Source organism: Dicentrarchus labrax, unplaced genomic scaffold (genome assembly GCF_905237075.1).
Source record: "Dicentrarchus labrax unplaced genomic scaffold, dlabrax2021, whole genome shotgun sequence".
NCBI lineage: Eukaryota > Metazoa > Chordata > Actinopteri > Moronidae > Dicentrarchus > Dicentrarchus labrax.
The window spans coordinates 14,321,330-14,343,541 of NW_026136709.1; the positions used below are offsets into that span (position 1 = coordinate 14,321,330).

The window sequence follows — 22,212 nt, forward strand, 5'->3', positions numbered from 1 at the left end:
AACAGCTTTAATACAGACACACACTTAAATGAAGTTTAGTACATTGTGAAAGGGCTCCATCTGGTGTAATATTGGAAGAATGCATCAATACATTTACATCATGTTCCAAATACCAACTAAGAAGCAGTTTTGTTTCATAGTTTTGTATTTCTTCATGTTTATCCTGTTTTGCTTTTAGTGCAGGTTCAAACTCTTCACATCTGGATGTAGCATATAGACACCTTTTTAAGGGAAATAGGGTAACAAAATATTCTTTATGTTGGTATTGTCTGATCATTGCTGAACATGGAGGCTGATTTCTTAGACACACAAATTAAAGATCAACAAATGGAAAAAAGACACTGTTTATTGATGAAATGTCAGTTTTACCACCGCAGGAAAAAATAAAGCCCTGTAATCACCAGAGTATTTGGCAGATACAATGAATGACATTGTTACATTACTTCCCATTATCACAAACTTGTTGCAGCCAGAAAAGACACAAAATCAACCTTATGTGAGTCTAATTACAAATTACTATATTCTGCTGACTGCGTTTTGTATTGAAGATAAAGAAAATGTCCTATTAAACATCAGGTTGCCCTTCTGAACCTGAATTACTTCCAAACCTCGCCCTGTAATCAGATTAGACTTAAAACTTCAGATGTTGACAAAAGAAAAACAAATATGTATATATATATATATATACTACAAAACGGCTGCCACATGTTTAAAATGTACAGTGTATCTCTACTGTATGTTACAAACCTTCATAATCAACATAATTCTTCTTCATTTAAACTTCACGTCAGAAAATATCCTCCACATTATTTGGTTCTACATCTTTAGAACATTGGTGGCGACATTATTTTACAATTCATTTGGTCAACAACTTAGTAGTCTACAGTGGAGTCAGTAAAACCTCCTTTGTATCAAAAATATTATAGCATCGTCAATGTCCTGCACAGAAAATACCATGCAGCATTAAAACATGAAAACACTTACTTGTGGTATTCAAAATGTCAGTAAATTTCCATTGACCCAGTCAAAGAAAACCTCATTTAAAAAGGGTTTACTCCTCTGTCATGTGTTTGAACACAGCATCAAAAGGCTGTTCATCGTCTAACTCTCAGCAGTTTACCAAAATATCTGGAGAGCACAACAACTGAAAATGTATTAATCTGCTGGGTCTGCTTAACTGGGTAATCTGCAGCTACATTTAGTGCTTCCTGTGAAAACATCCATTTCCTAACTCTTTGTAAACTTTGTAAACTACAAGCTAAAAGTGACATTTCCAAACTATTTATTTTAGTGAAGGGCGTTTGGATTGTCAGATGAGATGTACCCATTTCTGTTTTCCTTTAAAAAGTTCCTCTAACTTTCTTGATAAAAAGGGAATATTTTGATGTAAAGGACACAATGCCACAATGCTACTTGCTCTGACAAACACTATAAACTAATAATTCACTTCCCTTGCTTAACGGACATTAGTGCAACTGGATGTCTAAGAAGCTAGATACACAAACTGTTAAAAAAATAACTAAAAGAAGACTTATACTTAGCCTTGTTATTTAGCAGCGCTACTGTGATTGTTCTATATTGAAACATAGATTATGTTACGTAGGATTTCTATGTCTATAACAATCTGAGAACTACAGATTGGAGCGGTGTTATAAACCACAAAGGAAGGAAAGAATAAAAGAAATCAACCAAGTAAACATAAACCAGGATATAAATATCATTTTAGCTGAACCTGATATGCAACACATTCAAAAACAAATTGCCATACCAACACAAAAAAAACAAACCTAAACCTAATAGTGCAGTCAAAATGTTTTTCCAACAAATTGCAAAACTATTTTACCCATAAAATCAGTGCTTTCATTTTTTTCACCCGCAGTTTACATTTTGACAATACACAGTAGAAAAAGAGGAAACAAACAAACTAAAATACCTAAATTTGCTTTGATCATATAAAAATGAGTTTAAAGTGGAGTTGATGTGATACAATTCTCTTTTGATCACAAACTTTTGTTGAAAATAGCAGTAATAATAATATAATAATGATTATATGCCTTACATGAGACTAACTGTCCCTCTGTGTAGAATGTAATTCCCACTTAGTCATTAAATAACGGAGCCCTTACATTTGAACCTTTGCAAAGACTAGCTGAGCACTTACCGGTGTATTTATATATAAGTCAACACAATTAAACACACAGTAAGGCATGAAACAACCCATAGCTTTAAATTCCCACCTCTGCAGTAGCTTTTTACTGTAGACTAATGCACAAACAATGCAAAACAAATAAAAATAGCTGCACTGTCCGCTTTACTTGACTGCCACTGATTTTAAATTAAACCACGCTAAAGAGTTTATGTATCACACTGCTACCAGTTGCAGGATGGACGACCTAATTGTCTGCTAATCAGCCATGTGTGCCTATTTTAAAAGAACAATTAGATCTAATGTCAGTTTCATTTTGCGTCGTAAACTATGAAGATAATCGATGGCCAGTGGCAGCAGAAATAATACTGAGCTGAATGTGAGCAGAAATGTATCTTAATAAAAAATAAAAAAAACAGCAAGCACGGCCGGCTTCAACAGTTTTTGCTGTGATTAAACAATTATTGTTTCTACATGAAAAACTTTGGTCAGAAACTCTGACTGAAAAACTTCATGTCATTTTGTTCAATAACTTTTTGGGACAAGATGGCACTGGCTGAGAAAACAGACATCTCCTTTAAGCTTTCCTGTTTACAGTGTTATTTTTTAAGGTTAACAGATACTTCTAAGGATCCAGAAAGAACTGCATTTCACTGTATATACTTTACAGTCTCGGAAACAATGTACACAAAGTGCAAGTACAAGGAAATATTCACTTGTAATTATAATTTCCCACGAACATCTTCATACCTCATGTGGATCAAGCTATTTTCTTCCCTGTCGATCTCACCTGGAGCAGTGAGAGGTGCAGCGCAATAAACCGTCCTCTGCTCCTCAGACCCCACAGTCATTGGTTCTGTCTTGGAGTTTGCGGGTGAGGATGAGGACGGTGGAGAGGGAGGCGACTGAAATGTGGAAGATCAGCTGCCACGCGTTCCTCAGGCCAAGCAGGTAGAGGTTGCATAGGACGATCACACTCAACAGAGTGAAGGCCTTGTGTTTCTTCAGAGATGAATGGAACAGGTAGAGGTGGCACTGTGGACACAAGAAAACATGATTCACATGGAAGAAGAGTGTGAGAAAGAGTTGATGGGTTTCAGTTTGCAGTTGTGTTTTGAAAACGTGGACCACATTTACCTGGCACACACAGCAGACAAACGCCAGAAGAAATGCCACAACATTCCATATACCTTCGTAATCATCCTGCGTATAGAGAAAGGAATAAAATAAAGCAAGCTCAACGTATCTATAATTAATGTGAGCTTATACATGACTATTTCTGAACAAATCCCCAACAAAACATAGTAACTGGCTTTGTTATGTGACAAAAACACATTTTATATTGCATAAGTTAAAACATAAGTTATGATGCATCAACACGTTGGACTCCTTTTTAGATTAATCTGAAGTATTTGTGACGGTACATACCTGGAATGTGTACTCTATAAGGTGAACACCGCGGATTATGTTCAAAGATGCACACATGATATTTAGGACCAGAGAGAGGATGCCTGGCGCCGTCACTGGTTCAAGTCTTACATTCTGACCTGGTAAACAAAAGAAAAACAGACTGTATAAACAGAGAAAAATAATAAAACACACAGAAAACTTTTCCTCATGTCTGCATTACAGAAACAAAATCATTGCATTGTATAAGCTCTTCTGTCATATGGTCAACAGTCTCACCAGATCCAGGACCTTGCTCCATATGCCCATTTGCAATTCCATTGGTGAGCTCCACCTCCTCCAAGTGAATTACTTGTGGTGGACGGATCCTAAGATCCTCCTGGACCTCTGCCAATGTCACCTCCAGGGCCGGACCGCCGCTCTGGTTGTACTGCTGCTTCAGCTTCTGAATGGTGCTGTCTGTCAGTTGGCAGCGAGAGCGACGTTAGGATAAATCAGCGTAGTTATATTTAGTTTAAAGTTTCACCACAAAGGAACTTTGTTTGACATTCAACAGATCGTATTTTAGTGCAAAGCAAAATCCTTCGCAAAGAATAAAATGAATATCAACAAGACAATATTTCTCTTCCTACTCACCAAATTCCAAAAATGGATATGGCCGGTTTGCCAAGGCAACAACAGTGCTATTGAAGCATGCTGTGAACTCCCAGCGCAGATCTTCCAGGAAGCAGAAGGCCTTAGCAACAGGGAGGCTGCAGTGGCACACGGTCATGTAGGATACACCCTCTGACGAGACGAAGCTGAACAGGTGACAGGAGAAAAGGTGTTTAGTAAACAAACAGCCTGACGCAGCGTGACTTGGATGCCCCTCTGATCAAATGGACAACATTCTGTCTGTCTTTGGCATCACAACATCAAATACACACTGAGTTGCTTGATAGTGTGTGTTGTGTCTTTTTGCAGAGAGCACAACTGAGACGGTCTGGTTCGGTTCCTGAATCCTTACTGTATGTTGAGCTCCTGGCCCTTGACGGTCCCTCTGTCAGGGAAACGGGCCAGCGCCTTGCTGATGGTCCTGAGCTGCTGCTTCCTCTCCTGGAGCTCTCGGTTGTGTTCAAAGTCTGTGGAGGCTGAGAGGGGGAGTCCATCCCTGACCCGGACCACAAAGGCAAACAGGATCAGAGACATGATCCACTGGGTCCATGAAGAACACACTGCCTACATGGGGTCAATAAAAAGATCAGTATTAGTTTAGCTATAACTACATCAGTTTCATAATTTAATATTACCATTTTCTTTAATAATCGATTTATTTTGGTCTATAAAATGTCAGAAAATGCTGATCAAAAGCCCAAACTATTATCTTCAGATGTTTAACCCAAAGATATTTTGTTTATTATCACAAAAGACAAAAAGAAGAAACAAATATTTACAATTTAGATTAATTCACTGTCTGTTAATTAACCAAGTGTCAATGAATCATTATGACTAATCATTTCAACTGTATATTACTGGTATATTAAAATACACTCAGTTTACAATGATATTATCTTTCCAATAAAACATCCCTGAATATCTTAATGAAGAATGTAATTTAAAACTAAAGCTGTGTTAGGTGTCACTGTAAAGGCTTGTGGTTTGGTTAATGTGTAGCCTAAACATTACATACACACACAGCTGATACAACACAGCCTCTGAAATAACCATAAAGTGGAATTACTACTCTTAAACTTAAAATACTTTGGACTTAAACTGAACATAAAGCTTGTGGTTTCTCACACCGCATTAGTTGTAGCAGGTGTTTATTTCTAACTGCGTAGATTTTAAAGATTGGGCAATATGCTGAGTTAAATACCACTTAGAAACCACTGATTTCAGTCTATAAATAAATATAAATATATATATTTACGTCTACCTTACCTCATTATCGTGGGTTTCATGCTGCACCTTGTCTTTTAGCTACTGTAGGTTAGCTGACTACAGCATCATATCAACACAAACTCCTCCGGCTGCTAAACAACAACCAGTTCTCTACTTCCAGCGATTAATACACAAAACCTGACTAACGTGGTACAACTATACGCGAGAAGTTACAGTAGGAGAAAAAAAAAAAACAATTAGCCAACGAGCTAACTTGGAAATCTTCTTCCTGATTCAACTGAACCACAACAAATCTGCTACGGAAACGCGGGAGGGACAAAGCTACTCTCGCGGCGCACCATCCGCTTCACTGGGAAAAAAAGTTCGCGCAAGCTAAATGTCGGCCGTCAGTGACTAGCTAATTACCTGGCTAGCTACTGCACAGAGGTTAGTATAATGTCGCTTTAACCTTTTGATAACCTGCAGTCTGACCGTCGTAGCTGATCGATAAACGCGAATAATAAACGCAACGTACACTAGCTCCCTGTTAGCTCCCTGTTAGCTCCCTGTTAGCTCGGACGAGCTAACGTCTGTGCTAGCTGTTGTTAGCTGTGACTGTGAAGCTGCTGTGGGGTTGAACATGGCAGAGACCTGTCGTTGTTCAGTTTCAGACAAAACAGACAAAGCCGTGAGTAAACAGCACGCTGTGTTGTTGGTGAATGTGGACATTAGTCGGGGTATTAGTTATAATGATGGTAATAGCTAATCGATGATCAGCAGTCCCTTGTTTGGATTGGTTCTTTATTATTATTATTATTTATATTTTGATTATTGGTGTAAATAGTCTGCAGGACGTGTAGCTCACATTACCTCTAATTTATATAACTATTTAACCTTGAAAAAGCTTTGTACAGTCGAGACTCTATCTATATCTGTACATCTACATCTATATCTATATATATCTATATCTCTATATCTATATATATATATATACATCTATATATATATATATATATATATATCTGGATATATCTATATATACATCAAACACAGGCAAGGTTTGTAACATGAGCTGAGCTATGAATACAATCCATTCTTGTCTTTGAGTAGCAGAAGTCATTGGACCCATACAGTTTTATATATAGGTCTGATTTGTTAATGCAGAATAATTCACTTTCTCTTTTGCTCTGTTATAAGTTGTAAAGTAACATCTATACGTTGCTTTAAATTAAATCTCTTGGCACATTTAAATAAGGTTGTCTTCCTTATACTGTTATCACTGTACTTCAGAGCGTACTCTTTAATGTTATATAACAATTGCTTGATAAATGTTTTAATGTAGAGAAAGCTCCATCTCTTGTGGTTTGCAGCCATCAGTGTCTAAATAAGGTCCAGTGGAGTTAAGTGCTTTCTGCTCCTCCCCAAACACAAACACGCCATATGAGATGATAATTGTTGTTACTTGTCAACACAGTGACTCAGCAGTTTTGGAACAATATGCAGCCTATGTTATAAAAAATATGAGAAGATTAACCTTTTTAAGAAATCTTATTGGACGCTCTGTCTTGTTGCAGTTTGTCTTTGCAAACAAAACAATGTCTGGCAAAGCAGATGTGTTAGTCTAACATGGGATTTCTGCACATAAGGCTGCTGACAAACCAAATAAATAACAACAGATTATTTACTTAAGTGCACAGCAACACTGGCATTGAACAAGTAGAGGCAGGGTTTAAAATACATGGTGCAATGAGTTTTTAAAATCGTTTTAATCAAGGTTAATCACTGAGGTGTGGTGCTATCGCTGATGTTTGCTCACGTTGTTGTTATGAGTTCTTGTCCATGTAATCAAAATGCATTCAAACCAACAGGCCACTGACACACCTTGACGATACATTAATGTCCATTCCCACTCGCACTATGTGAGGCTCCAGTAGTAGCAGCAGCAGTTTGTGTCATTTCAGTAAGCTGTCACACACTGATATCCAAGTGGACGGTGGGAACAGAGTTAAAAATGTACAGCGAGGAGCTTGTGCTGCGCTGTGCTCGGATTTGCATAGCCAGTACATTTCCCCATAGACTTCTCTCTCGCTCCCCTCCCATCGTTCTCTCTCCTCCCCCTTCTGTTTCTATCCTCCCTCGCTGTCTTTTAGTCTCTCTACATTGTTTTCCAACACACTCTTCTAAATATGCTGTACTTTGTCAGTATACACTGACAGACAGGGAACCTGTGTTTACTGTTTTTTTCCCCGCCTTATTATTTTTTCCTACTCAGCTTCTTTGTTGTGTTTTTTTTTACTCTTTCTGCATTTTAGGTCACCCGGACTTTGATCACAATGGGGGTGAAAGACCGCCCTCAGTGTTACTTTGATGTGGAGCTCAACCGGGAGCCAGGTAAGAGAATTTAAAATCTGTTTACAGGTATGAGAATTAGTTAGATATGTAAACAGCCTCGGCTCATTTTTGTAGCCAATTACTTTGAACTGACATCATCAATAAAGATGTTTAAACAGTATGTATCTAGTTTACTTTTGTAGCCTTGGAACTTTTGATTGATATGCATTTGGTTGTACAAAATGAAAGTAGAACACCCAGTGGTACATTGGCTTGGTAGACTAGATTTGTGTCTTTACTCAGTGCTTGTATTGAAGGCTAGCCTTGAGAAGCTACTAGCTTTATGTACTTTTTGAGATGGAACACAGTTGATGTGAATGTAAAGACAGCACAGGCCTGCTTAGTAGCTAATTAAATGTAATGCACTCATATTTGGACAGGGAGGGACAAAACAAACCCCTCAATCATGCTTCTAAGAATAGTTTGCTGCTAGCTATGGAAAGCTTTCTATAATGTCTGAGCTTTACCTCAGGATTGTGTTGGAAACCAATTAAAAGTGTGCAGTGTTGCACATTTGGGCTGCTTGTAACTCTTAATTGTATCCTATTAATCCCCCCCCCAACACCAAGTAGAGTAAAGTAAAGACTAAGTAAAGTTTTAGTATGTACAAAGTGAAGTGAGTTAATATGTTTCTCTTTTGTGTTTTATAGTTGGGCGCATTGTCTTTCAACTTTTTTCGGATGTTTGTCCCAAGACAAGCAAAAACTTTCTCTCTTTGTGCACTGGTGAGTAATGTTCAGTCATGTTTTTCTCTATATTAGGATTTTGCAACGCTCACTGCATCGTATAACCAAATATTTCTGTCTCAAAACATAAAAAAAAAAAAAAAAAACCTGTTTGAGAGGATAACATGAATCCGGTTTGTTTGCTGTCTCAGAGCTGAAAACTGTAAACCATAGTATTGTAGTGCTGATTTCCACAATTTGAAAACAGTGTGTTGTGTTATTGATTTTTCCAATAAAAGCAGAGACATTGGGGATTTACTGGTGGCTCATGTGGTCTGAGTACATACTACTACAATCTTTCTTTGGGTTTAAATCAAGTCTGTTCCTTTCTAACCTTTCCCGTCTCTACCAAAAAATAATCATAATGAGAAAATTAATAAATAAGAATATGAGCTATGGATTAAAAATAAGAGCAACAGTATCACGCCCCACACCCATCTTTGGTCATTTGATATCTTGAGGAAAGGTGCTATGGCGGTAGTGTAAATTGTCAAGTGACAGATGGCGCACAGGGGTCCTGGTCTGTCTCCATAGATATTTCATCGCACTGTGTAGAACACAGTGTACTGTGGCAGTGTTGGTCTGCCTAGAGATAGCCATAAATCTGCAAACAGTCTGCAGATCGATCCTCCCTCTCATTTTTCACCCCCACCTGGACCGACAGGAATGTGATGCTGGCAAGGGCAGACATGGGAGACGGCTGGTTAGTCCTTTCCTTTTCCTGGACATACAGACACAACATAACACAGTAATACACACCATTCTTCTGGGCTGTTTGCTGTGGCTTTATCAACGTATCTTATGTGTCCTTTAAGGAGGGGGGATCACCTCACACCATTAGAAACCAAACCCATGGAACAATGCTGAAGCCAGTGAAGCAAAATACTTGAAGATTAGCAACCTAAGCTGCCCATTTAAACAGCCAACCCTCTGTCCTCTGAAAGCAACCTTAAACACATCTAATGAAATTTCTGCCTTCACGTCTCCTTTCACCCTAGGCGAGGGAAATCCCGGGGGTAATAGCTCTGGGCCAATATTCTGTCCCCTGCGAGTATCGCTTCAGTTGATCAGATTTTTTTAATGAATTCTGCAGTCGTGCACAGGAGTATTAACAACAGGATGCCAGAACAAAGGCATTTATTAAACCCCCCCTTCCCCCAACTGTGGCTTCATTCTCTTGTTTAGAGTAAACCCCATGTGGCAACATTCAATACTCACATTTCTTAACACTTAAAGGCATCTGATGTACAGAAAACCCCTTCGTACAGTAGCCAATCTGTTGTGTTGTGTTTGATGAGAGCTCACTTTACTGTACATCTAATTGCAGGTGAAAAGGGAACTGGCAAAATCACAGGGAAAAAGCTGTGCTACAAAGGCTCCACATTTCATAGAGTTGTAAAGAACTTTATGATCCAAGGAGGCGACTTCACCGAAGGTAATAATGTCTAATGTATAACCTCTTTTACTTTGAAAATGTGTGCTTAATCCACTTGACTGGATTAAGTCAGTCAGCCTGTGTGTTCACACTATTCAAACTAAATTTTTACATAAAACCAAATGAAAGTAACACAGAAAAACGCTGCTGTGGCAAAGATGCTGCATTTGGTTGGTTTAAGGAAAGAATCAAATTCTCAACCAGATGATTTGTTTCACAGAACAATTAGTTGGAAACGGTTTGGAGAAGAAGGCAGGTGCTTTAGAAAACTACTTGGCAGATGATTGAATGTGTCTATCACAAGCAAACTTCAGATCAACGAACCATATAATAAACTCTTACCAAGGCCAGTCGGGAGAAGAGTGAAAACATCTTTTACTCTGAGAAAAAGCCTTCAGTGTTGTTCTTTTGCTCTTCTTGCTAACTTCTTTAGCAGATGCTTTAGTTGTTTGTGAGCAAACTGTCACTTCTCCCACGCAGCAACACACACACCTAGCTTTAAAAGCTAGGTGTGTGTGTAGCCTGTAGCTGCCAGTACTTCCTCATAGGATACTGAATGGTCTGGTACTACAGTGGCTGGACACAAGCGCATACTATGGCTTGAAGCCTGGCAAGATGGATTCTCATGTGAATTCGAGTCCAGCTGCCTCGCAAGGTTGTCAAAAGCTCTCTGAGGTAGAACATTTATTTGAGTAATAGTGATGCTTTGCATGGTATCACAGTTGACAATTAATTACAACAAAACTGCAAAAAAAACAAAATTGATAGACACTATTAATCTCCTCAGAGTGCCAATATACCGTATTGGCTTTGTTGTGGGTGTTTCATATTGACCTTATTGTTTCCTGAATGTGACAGCCACTTCAAAAAGTCCTATAAACATGTATTACCCACTTTTCTTTTGTCACAAAGTGATGAGACAGCACTTTTTCTGTAATGTGTTTAATGCAATTTAATATAACAACTTGGCTGGCTTAATTATTTTGATTATTTTAAATAAATATTGTTATTTTCTGCAGGAAATGGAAGAGGAGGAGAGTCCATATATGGTGGCTACTTTGAAGGTAATGGGAATGTCAAATTATCTCATAAGCAGTCCATAAATGTTGATGATGTTGATATTTGAATACTTACGAGCGTCTGACTTAGCTATGTTTGCATGACCATAATGTTGCATGTTTGTGGTAATAATGGGTTTCTTGTGAATTTTTCTATGTATGACCTTCACTTTTCCACTGTATACTTCTGTCTTCTATTTAGTAACAGTAGTGGGCTTTGTCAAATCAGCATGGAGAGTAGGCATTCTCTTTATTGAAAGCAACAATCTTCCTGCCTAAAATTTTCAACATATTCTTTTATTTATAGAGTGGTCTTTTGCAAAATGAGAAGGTAAGAGATGTACACAGCTCAGTAACACCATGTCCAACATTGTCCCCACCACCTTCCTCTCTCACTTAAACCAGTGCAAATATTTGCAGTGGTGCAGGTGCAAATTTGTACCGAAGGGATGTTGCAGGAGTTTCTATTCAGACAGTCATCCTGTTAGACCCCCCCAGAGCCTCAGGGCTGCTCAAATGACGTTTTATGTTATGTGGTATTTATAGCCACATGACTGCCATGACACATGCCATGATATATGATGGTATTCAGATGCAGGCTGCAGGTTTCTCTGCTGAATAGGAAGACTCATAGAGTACCACACAGTATATGTAGATCAAATAAATTGGGAAGCATTTTTAGTTTATGTGTTTTCCAAATTTGAATAACTTCCATGTATTCAGTGTGACTGTTATTCTATGTGTAGGTAATTAACTATTATGTTTTCTATCTTTTATGTAAAGGATTAATCCAGTGGATTTCTTCATATTTTAGTTTATTTAAATTGCTTATACTCTACATTATTGTGGACCATTTTACAAAGCATTCAATATGTTTGGTTTACGTTCATTTAGTATGCTAAGAAAATCTCCTTCAGGGGACTTGAAACTTGCTTTAGATTCATACTGAGCATGTAATCAGCCCTTTTTTTTGTGTGTGTGTGTTCAGTTTTATTTTTTACAACCATTGCATTTTATTGCTTCTGGCTTTTAATTTTTTGACAGCATAAACATTGGCTATTTCTAAGATCTGTTCAGTGCTCTCTGAATCCACCATTTTAACAATCCCTGCTCAAAAATGTTACAATGGATGGATAATCTATCGCAAGCAAGTTAAAATGAATTGGAAACCAATATGTTATTCTTTGGAAAATGGTCAGGATGATGTAAAATATATATGATGTGTAGTCTAAAGCATATTAAACCAGTTTGGTACTTTTAAGAAAAGGACTAGACAAACAAAACCTTTACAAAACAGGGCTTTTATGGAAGGACTGGTAGGCGAGGCAATGATTAGGTTTCACGGATTGAAATAGTTCTCTTTTTTTTTTTTGTCCTGTTCTTCCCTGAATATTTCCGTTATTATGTATCAGAGGACACTCAGTGAGACTTCGATCCCTCTTTCTCTGCTCCCGACAGATGAGAACTTCATTCTCAAACATGACAGACCCTTCCTGTTGTCGATGGCCAACCGTGGGAAGGACACCAACGGTTCACAGTTTTTCATGTGAGTAGCGTTAAGTAACTCAAATCACTATGCATCTATAATAACTATACCATTTAACTGACCGGTCACTTGAATTATTGATTTGCTTTTTTCATTTTTTTTTTTGCTTTCTGTCCCTTTTTTCTGTTTTGAAACTGTAGAGTAGAATTTGTCAACAATCCCCTCTCTGTGTGCAGTTAGAATTCAAAGTGCAGAGAAACATGGATTCATTATTTTTTACCTACAAATGTGTTACATTTTTTCTCTTGCCGTTTTTGTGTAAAATTTACAGAAACTCTAGCATCCTGCTCTTCCAAGGTAATGTGTCTCCAAGGCTGTGTTTCTCTCTCTCTCTCTCTCCTGACTGTATTTATCATTCAGTAGTTTGTATTTGCAAGAGTTTACAGTTTTTATTTTATGTTTGAACAATATTCACAAATGTCTTGAGGTTATTTGCCTTTTTGTAGAGTTGTTTTATCACTATAACAGGTTGAGAACACAAGTTAGAAACCTCCTACATGAATAAAACATAAAGGAGGAAATGTATACAGACTTTTTTTCTTTAGTATGATCCATATTGATCGCACACACTCTATTGTTGAGTGTTTTCTTTGCCTGTTTGTTGCTGTTTTTAATTCAACAGCCAGAATTACAAGTGTTTTCTGAATTAATTTGAAATCAAATATTAAACAAATGGTGGTCTTACAAATTCTGGACCTTCTTTTTTTTATTATTTTGAGATTTTTCCCGTGGTACAGTTAGCACTCAGTTTGTTGAAGTTATTTGTTTATTCTCATTCTTTTCCTCCTTTTTTTTCTTTTCTCATGACCCCACCACTGCCAATGGTCGACCTTCCCCGGCTCCTTTGCTGGATTTTCCACAAACAGCACAACCAAGATGGCACCTCATCTCGACGGGTAAAATCTAATTTCTCTTTGGCACTTACAGAAGGTATTTACAGTGCCACTGATTGGATCTTCCAGCGTTTTCATAATTCTTAAAGCTCCTAAATACTTTTTATTTATTTGTATGATTCAAAAGTCATGACTATATAAGAAGCAATCAAGGTTAAACGAAAACTTTTCAGGTGTTTAACAGCCCAAAACTCAGCTAATCTGCTTCATTTTGACAGTATGGGTGTGATTTGATCAGATTTGATTGACAGCGAGCAAACAATCCACCGACTTTCATCAGATTTGGATTGAAATGTTGCTGTTGTTGTGTAGCTGTAACAGGCATCAATCTTTTCTGCCTCTGTGCAGAGTCCACGTTGTCTTCGGTCTCGTCATCTCCGGCTTTGAAGTGATAAAGAAGATCGAGGGGCTGAAGACTGATTCAGCCAGCAGACCCTACGCTGATGTGAGAGTGATGGACTGTGGACAACTTATCACCAAGTCTGCTAATGATGGTAAGTTCAGAAACTGATCAGCTCTCCCCTTTTTTTTTTAAATGAATTGATTTCTTGTTTTTTGTCTACAAGCCAGATGAATACACTAATAAAAACATACTTATGAATATTATATTCCATTTCTGCCAATATATCGTCTTAAATGTTACACACTGGACCTTTTTTAAATACATGTTATCTGTTGTCTTTAAGTGAGCTTAACACTGTTTGTATTCTCTCTTATTCCCTGTGGGGAATAACGTATGCTTCCTGTGATTGTAACTGGGTCATATTTTGTGCTCATTCTGTAAGAGGTTGGCATTTTGATGCCAGCGTTTTCCCCCACTGGCATTCGTACGGGTCGTGTAACCTGATCTTCTGTTTAATGAGGATCAGCGATGTGATCTCTGTGGATTTCATTTGGCATCTGCCCACCTGTCTCTGCCAGGCCTGCTTTCATTGCCTCCAACATACTGAGAAGAATCCAACAAAGCCTTTGTTGTTGTAGCTTTACACCCCCTAAAAATGACTTGTGGCATTTGAACTCTCCTTCATACTCTTACTGTGATCTAAAATTATTACGTATGCTCTTGTGTATCCTACCAGTACTTGAAGGCAAGAGGAAACGAAACCATTCTGCTGAGTCGTCCCTCAACTCCCATGATTCATCCTCTCAGTTCTCTTCAGTGGAATCTGAAAGTGAATCAGATGAAAAACATTGCAAGCACAAGAGACATGTGAAGAGTAAACGGTCAAAAAAGAGAAAGAGGGAATCAAAGAAAATTCTGCCCTCCAAGCAAAGGTTTTTTTAATCTTTATTTACAATCACACTCAAATTTACACCATTCTGATCCAGTCTGATTAGTATATGCAAGTTCAGGACTGACCCGATTCACTGTCAGCTTTAAGAGCAAAGAGGCTCTTTGGTTCTTTGCATAACAAAATATTGTTTTGCATGGTGTCATTGAAGCTCTCGCAGTCCTGTGGAAAGAGAGATGTTGGAGGAGGAGAATGAAGTGGAGGGAGAGAAGGAGCAGTGTGGGAAAAGAGAGAAGCCTGTCGTCCGACCAGAGGAAATCCCACCGGTGCCAGAGAATCGCTTTCTGTTACGACGGGACATGCCCTCTCAGGAAGATAAAACAGAAATGTGAGTTTTAAGTTTGGATTCATTTATATGTTTTTTTTGTTTATTTGTTTGTAAGCTAAAATATATACAGTACATCTAAGTAAATCCAGTAGATGTTTACTTTGAAATTTGACCTTTTCAGAGTTGAGAAAGAAGACACGTCTCTTACAGCTGAACAGAAACCATCAGTCTCCAAGTCTGGACGGAAGATCAAAGGCAGAGGAACGATGGTATGCTCACCTCGACTAAGATCAGAGATTAGTCAGATTTGGTAATAAGGTATTAATTGTTCTTGTAAATTTCCCCTGATCCACTTTGACCAATTCCAAGGCACAATATTTTGAAGTGGACAATATTTCTATTCTATCAACCAGGACTTGGTTGCTAGTTGTGGTGGTTCCCAACTTGGGCATCAGGACCTCCACAAGGTGTCACAAGATAACCCCTGAGGGGTTGCAAGACCATTCACAATGCTTTCCTCTCCTATAATTATTATTTTTTCAAATCTTTGCATTTTTCTTGTGGATAATTTTGCTTCTTCATCACTCAATTTTTCAAACATTAGCTGAACTGGTAGACGCACACTACTTCTACTACTATGCCAAGGTGTCACAAATACACAAAGCTTCCTTTAAGAGGTCATAGGCCAAAAAGGGTAGGAACCATAGCTGTAACAAAAACACAAAACAACTTATTTTTTGTTTTCTCCATTCTCACCTCAGCCTACATGCTTTTTTTTTTAAGGGACTTAAGGCAAATAATCTTTAAGCACAGCCTCAGCAAACTCTGTAAAGAGTTTTGACAGTTTCTTATTAATGTAATTTGAAGTATCAATTGATTTGAACTTTTTTTACAGAGATATCACACCCCCACAAGGTCTAAATCACGCTCTGCCTCTGTGGAGGAGCGTGGAAGCAGTGAAACTCCGCCGCACTGGAAAGAAGAGATGAAAAGAACCAAAGTTTATCAACCGCCGAGCATCGAGCGATGGAGCAAAGGAGACAAGTAAAATATTTTACTTTGTTACTTAGAGTATCAGATTTGTTCCTTGTTTTTTCTTGCTTCATGCATCTTTTGACTTAACAGATTGAATGACCATTCCTCAAGCAGATGGGACGACGGAAGTGACTCTGCGTGGTCCCGGTCTGCAGAACACTCCTCAGACCGCAGCTCTGAAAGCCAGAGGCGCCAGCAGAAGAAAGAGAAGAAGAAAGCCAAACGCAAGAAGAAGGCCAAGAAACGTAAACACAGCAAGAAGAAGAGCTCCAAGAACAAGCCTCAAGAACCTCAACTGTCGGAGGGTGAAAGGTCGGTGTCTTCAGAAAAAAAGTCCAAAAGATCCCGATCTCTGTCCCGCTCCTCTTCAAATCAGCATCATTCGCCAACTCGGAGGAGACGGCGGTCCTCTCTGTCTCTCAGAGAGTCGCGGTCCTACTCTAGATCCTACACTTCCAGTCAGTCCAGATCTAGAGGGAGGTCCAGGTCTTATTCAAGATCCAGGAGCCTTTCTACTTCTAGAAGTCGGTCTTTGTCTAGATCCAGATCTCAGTCCTATTCCCGATCGCGGTCTAGATCCAGGTCAAGATCAAGATCCCGGTACAGATCTAGGTCTCCTTCCAGAAAGAGGAGTTCATCCAGATCCCCAAGAAAAAGAAAATCCAGCAAGCCCAAACCGGACGCCATGATCCATGTGCCTGAGAAGCTTCCTGACAGCAAAGCCCCACCTGTCCCCAGACTTCCTGCAGTCACAGCTCCTGAAAGTGTCCCTGTGATCCCGCTGAGCGACAGTCCTCCACCCTCACGCTGGAAACCTGGTCAAAAGCCGTGGAAGCCCTCCTACATCCATATTCAGGAAATTAAAGCTAAAGTAGCTCCTAGTAACATTTCATCCACTGGACAAGGAGCTGATAGTGTGACAGAAAAAGCTCAGACTTCAGTTACGCACAAATGTTTGCCAGGAGACTCTGAAAGCGACAAGCCACACAAACCTACAGGGCGCTCACACAGCAGGTCCTCCAGAACCAAGTCCTACAGCCGTTCATACAGTGGCTCAAGGAGCAGAAGTTACAGTAGGTCCAGGTCCAGATCCCCTCATCAGTACAACAGCAGGTCAACCTCCTACAGCAGATCAGACTCTGAAAACTCCCCGAAAACATCTTGCAGCAAGAAAAATTCACTAGACAAGGAATGGAAAGAGTATTACAGCTCTCTGAGGAGGATAGAACATTTAAATAAGTACATTTCACACACCAGTAGTCAGGATACTCAGTCAGGTTCAGAGAAGAGGGCAGGCTGTGAGCATAGCCCTGAAATCAGCATCTCTGGGAGAAGTGGCTCTTGGGAGAAAATAAAAGAGAAAGACAGCACACAGGATCGAGAGACAAAGCATTTCAGCTCAGTGCCAGGGGAGAGCTTTAATAGCAGGTCTGAATGGGATAGTGACAGCGATAAAGTGAGCAAAAGCAACAGCACTGCCCTGTCAAAAAAGCAGGAACAAGCAGTTCAGTCCAGCGAAGTTCTTGACAAGAAGTTGTCTGGATGGAATTCAGAAAGCGACTCTGAAAATATAACAGCCAGGACTTTGGCCATATCTGAAAAAGAGGAAGGGGAGGCAAGTTCAGAATCAGAATACGAGACTTTCAGAAAGACGTCAGAGGCAGTTGATGCTCTGGCACGCAAGATTGCTGATGCTGCCGTCGCCGCTTCTCATGTCAAGTCAGAGGAAAGTCCTGAGAAGGCAGCAGAGCCAGAGAAGCACAAGAGCAAGAAGAAGGCCAAACGTAAGCACAAACACAAGAGAAGAAGTGAGAACAAAAGCAGTTCCCGTCACAGTAAAGATAAGGGAAAGAGATCTAAAAGGAAACATCAGAAGCTCAAAGAAACTTTTCATTGGCAGCCACCTTTAGAGTTTGGAGAGGAGGAAGAAGAAGATGAATCAAAACGAGAGAAACATAGTCCCGGTAGAGCTGTTAAAGAAACACCTGGTGTGGACAGTATGAATGAAAAGGACCAACGTTTAACCTCTTTAAACAAGAATCCTGCCAGAGACGAAGACAGAGGGCAAAAGCGAGCAAAACACTCTGAACCTCATCTTCAGACATCCGGCAGGAACGGAGCTAATATTCCCAGTGTCAAGGAGGAGCAGGAGTCATTAGATGATATGGACATTTGTACCCCAGAACATGATGCTGAAATTGTCGAACCTCCAATTACAAAAGATTCTCATAATAACGCCCCTGAATTAACCCTAAAATCTACCTCAGAGTCTTCAGATATGGAAAGTAAAGATAGAGCTTTACCTCATAGCAAAGAACAGCCTTCTGTTACTTCCACAACAACCACTGGTGGACCGCAAGATGAAGCAACCACCGGCAAACCTACAGGCACTGTTATTAACTTCAAATGGAGGCCCTTGAAAGGAATGTCAGCCTTGCAGAATGTGAACGTGCCACCTGTTACCACAAAAAACATCCAACTTCAAGAGAACCAGACCTCCAACGCACACGGAGTACGAATGGAGATTAAAAGCAAAAGCCGGGTCCGACCGGGATCTCTCTTCGATGAGGTCCGTAAGACCGCGCGGCTCAACCAGAGGCCGAGGAACCAGGAGAGCTCCAGCGAGGAAAGGTCCCCCTCTGTGGGAAAGACGAGGGGAACGTCCCACACGCGGTCCCCAAAGAAGTCCAGGTCCGAGTCCAGGAAGTCTCGCTCTGTGTCAAGTCACCGATCCCGCTCCAGAGGCTGGTCCCGCTCCTACAGCAGGTCCAGGAGTCGATCCCGCAGCTCCAGCTATTCCTCGAGGTAAGACAAAAAGCACTTTTGATCAGATGAAGAGCATGAGGGCACCATCAGTAAATCTTTGTAAATGCTGGAGGGGCTCCTTCTGACGTAGATCAAGAATGTTGTGAAGTGATAAACGTGATGGATGTGAAGGATTTGTTCTAGCTCGGGTGAAATGTGATTTATAGCGCAACGTAATTCTTTTAGGAGCCGCAGCAGGAGTCGGAGGAGACGTGGAAGAGGACGGTCGCGCTCTCGCAGCAGCACAGATCGAAGTTACAGGAGTCACAGGTAGAGCCCTCGAAACAAGGATTTAATCATCTACTGTGGAGATAATGGATCCCAGTGGGGAAGTGTTTTTAGCTCAAAGCAGTGGAAACCTTGGAGCTTGTGAGGGTTCAGTATTGTGCTCTTCATTTTACAGTTTAGCCACATGGACTTAAGAACACACAAAAACCCTCTCAGTCATGTTCAACTTTTTTTAACTGTTTACACCTTCCCAAGACTTTCCATTGTGTATTTTATCAGACTGATTAGTCTTGAAGTATCTGTCAAACCTTACCCTCTTTCTTTCTTTTTTTTCTCCTATCAGTCGAACGTACAGTAGAAGTCATTCCAGAAGTCGCTCGTATAATCGTCGTCGGAGATCCAGGTCTGTCAAATTGACACTGAGAAACAGAAATGTTTAATTTCTCAAGGGTTGTCTCTAAAATCAGATGTAAACACAATTATGCAAACACTATATTGAGATTAAAACACCACAATCTATGTTGATCACAGTAAATTAGGAATGAGGTGTGGATTTCTGCAGCATTAACTGAGAGACTGAAAGGATATTTAGACACCTGCCAGTTTGGAGCAATATAGTTAGCATATCAATATTTCCCAACCTTTTTCCTTAGGGGACTCTATCATCACTGACAACTAAGAGACATATTTTATGGATATTTCATCTTGAATTTTGATTATTTCCTGTGAATATTGGATATTATTATTATTATTATTATCACTTTTTACTTTGTATACAATTCTCTGTCTGTATTGCATATTTAATTTTTTTTCTTTTTTAATAAAGATTTTTTTTTCTTTTCTGGTTTTTCAGACAAACTAAGCTCTTAACAGACGTCACCTTGAGCTTCTGAAAATGGTGCAGTTAATGGCAGTGTTCACCATTTTCTGACATTTTATAGACCAAAAGATGAATCTGTCTATCTAGAAAATAGTCTGCAGAATAATCAATAATTATAATAATCGTTATTAGCAGTAGTCATTAATTATTTGATCTGCAATTGCAGGATGCAGGAATAACCAATCAATCATTTTCACTATGCACACAGACAGATTATTCAGACAAAAGGAACATTTAGATAACTTTTTCTTTGTTTAATAAGCAATTACTAAGAAAATCTGTGTGAATCAAACACTACTCTGTTGTCATCCGGCTGTATGAAAATGCAGGTCAGACTCTTACGACAGCTATTCCAGCCGGAGTCGGAGCGTGAGCAGGAGACGGGGGCGCAGACGAAGTGACAGCTACAGGAGCTCAGACCGACGATCCCGGTAAGACACTCTGCTCCCTGGTGAACCCTGACAGACATCAACACGGTGGCAGGTCTCACGTCAACCTCTTAACCTTCTCTCTTTTTCCTCTCTGTGGCTGAACGTTTCACACAAAGACGTACTAATCATTCAGCCTGTGTCTAATTAATTCCTGAAAAGTCAAATATTTGACTGTATTCTCTGTCTCTCCCGGAGGTCGTACCGCTCCTCCAGTCGCAGTTCTTCCAGGCGCAGAAGTCACAGTCGCAGCAGTCGCTACAGTTGAGCTCTCGAGTCTGCTGGGAGGGAACAAAACCACAAAGTCTGGACACTGTGCAACACACAATAGCAATCACTGTTATCATCTCAGATTAGAAACTAAAGCTCAAAGAGGAAACATTGTGTTAATAGTTTAATACCGTACTGTATGTCCCTCCTACATAAGCTGACATGGTGTTTGAGGATTTAATGTTATTATATGTAAATAAATAAACCATGTTGCAAGCTCACACACAGGCAGATCTTCTTTTAGAGACTGTCTCAGCTGAAAACAACTGGGCTAAATCTTGCCAACATGGCCACTCTAGCAGTTAATAAAATAAAATGTCTGTGATAATTAATGAGAAATAAGTTGTATATATTTTATATTATTATATATTTGTGTATTCCTTTTCTACATCTGTTTTTTTATACACTGAAATGTACAGTTAGACATACTGAAAGTGTCTTCCAGTTCTGATGCGTGTGAAGAGTTGAGTGTATTTTGAGGTCATGTTTTCAGGACACAAGATTATTATATTATAAAAATAACTTTTTGTTGCAGTTTCAAAGTGTAATTTTTCTTTGTTCCATTAGTTTTATTACTGTATCATGAATGTTAAAACTGTACTCAAAGTATAGTATTTCTGATTTGATTCAATCAGTTATGAATGTTTACACTTAATAAATACCATAGCATCTTATCATCTCTGTTCTTCAGTCTTTCCTCTCGGTGTACAGTAGATAATGTGCAGGGATGTCCAATGTCAAATGAATTTGTACCTCTACTGTGGCGCCATCTAGCTTTGTGTGTGTGTGTGTGTGTGTGTGTGTGTGTGTGTGTGTGTGTGTGTGTGTGTGTGTGTGTGTGTGTGTGTGTGTGTGTGTGTGTGTGTGTGTGTGTGTGTGTGTGTGTGTGTGTGTGTGTGTGTGTGTGTGTGTGTGTGTGTGTGTGTGTGTGTGTGTGTGTACCTGTGAGATCAATGCAGTGAGCTGCACAGTACCGGCAGATTTAAGTGTATGTATTATGTTTACGTCAATCAATGCAGTTGTCTTTTTATAGAATGTACTGTAGGAGATGTCATGTAATTAGAGGAATCTGATTAACGCAAGACTATTATTTCACTTCATTGGAGTAACGTAAGAGATGGCTCCATTAAATTATTAATCACTCAGAACTAATTGAAAATGTGGTTCCTCACTTGCTAATATTTGCGTACATTTAAAAGTTGTGCTGCTGTGTGACGACTGTCTCTCTCTTGTGGAAGCTTTTGTGAGCTGCACACTAGAAACCAAGAATTGTCTGTGAGATATAGATCTTATTGAAATGCTACAGTGCCTGTCCAGTTTTTATCTGCCAGTGCAGGCAGTGAATACGTCTGCTGTTCAGGCCTGTTTTGTATGGATGGCTTAGTACAAAGCAAATCTGGAAGTACAATAATCCTTCTTAACCACCGTGCTAAAGTGGAAAAGTAGCAACAAGTACGTTTTATAGCAAAATACGCCATGTGCTGCACACCAGGATAAAATTATTTCATTTGATTCTGATGTTTTTTGATTTTTGACAAAGCATTT

At 39.4% G+C, this 22,212-nt stretch overlaps 2 protein-coding genes across 7 annotated transcripts; one reads left to right on the forward strand and one right to left on the reverse strand.

Annotated features, from left to right (window-relative positions):
• Window positions 1-328: 328 nt before the first annotated feature.
• sec22c (SEC22 homolog C, vesicle trafficking protein) lies at window positions 329-5,780 on the reverse strand. Its single transcript, XM_051411398.1, has 7 exons — window positions 5,474-5,780; window positions 4,560-4,771; window positions 4,190-4,353; window positions 3,833-4,012; window positions 3,575-3,693; window positions 3,284-3,349; window positions 329-3,181 (listed from the first exon to the last, which is right to left on the reverse strand). Exons 2-7 carry the CDS (start codon window positions 4,739-4,741, stop codon window positions 2,981-2,983), a joined length of 912 nt encoding a protein of 303 aa, XP_051267358.1. The 5' UTR covers window positions 4,742-4,771; window positions 5,474-5,780; the 3' UTR covers window positions 329-2,980.
• On the forward strand, window positions 5,751-21,341 carry nktr (natural killer cell triggering receptor). Of its 6 annotated transcripts, none has more exons than XM_051411385.1 (17): window positions 5,751-5,860; window positions 7,726-7,804; window positions 8,455-8,529; window positions 9,857-9,964; window positions 10,984-11,028; window positions 12,481-12,568; window positions 13,435-13,464; window positions 13,810-13,955; window positions 14,541-14,736; window positions 14,905-15,081; window positions 15,203-15,290; window positions 15,917-16,065; window positions 16,147-18,861; window positions 19,048-19,131; window positions 19,433-19,492; window positions 20,299-20,400; window positions 20,596-21,341. In XM_051411385.1, exons 2-17 carry the CDS (start codon window positions 7,747-7,749, stop codon window positions 20,663-20,665), a joined length of 4,191 nt encoding a protein of 1,396 aa, XP_051267345.1. In that variant the 5' UTR covers window positions 5,751-5,860; window positions 7,726-7,746; the 3' UTR covers window positions 20,666-21,341. The 6 variants fall into 6 exon arrangements, with proteins under 6 accessions (XP_051267345.1, XP_051267346.1, XP_051267347.1 ...); XM_051411386.1 differs by having other exon boundaries at window positions 5,790-5,860; window positions 16,168-18,861; XM_051411387.1 differs by having other exon boundaries at window positions 5,790-5,860; window positions 16,171-18,861.
• Window positions 21,342-22,212: the final 871 nt, after the last annotated feature.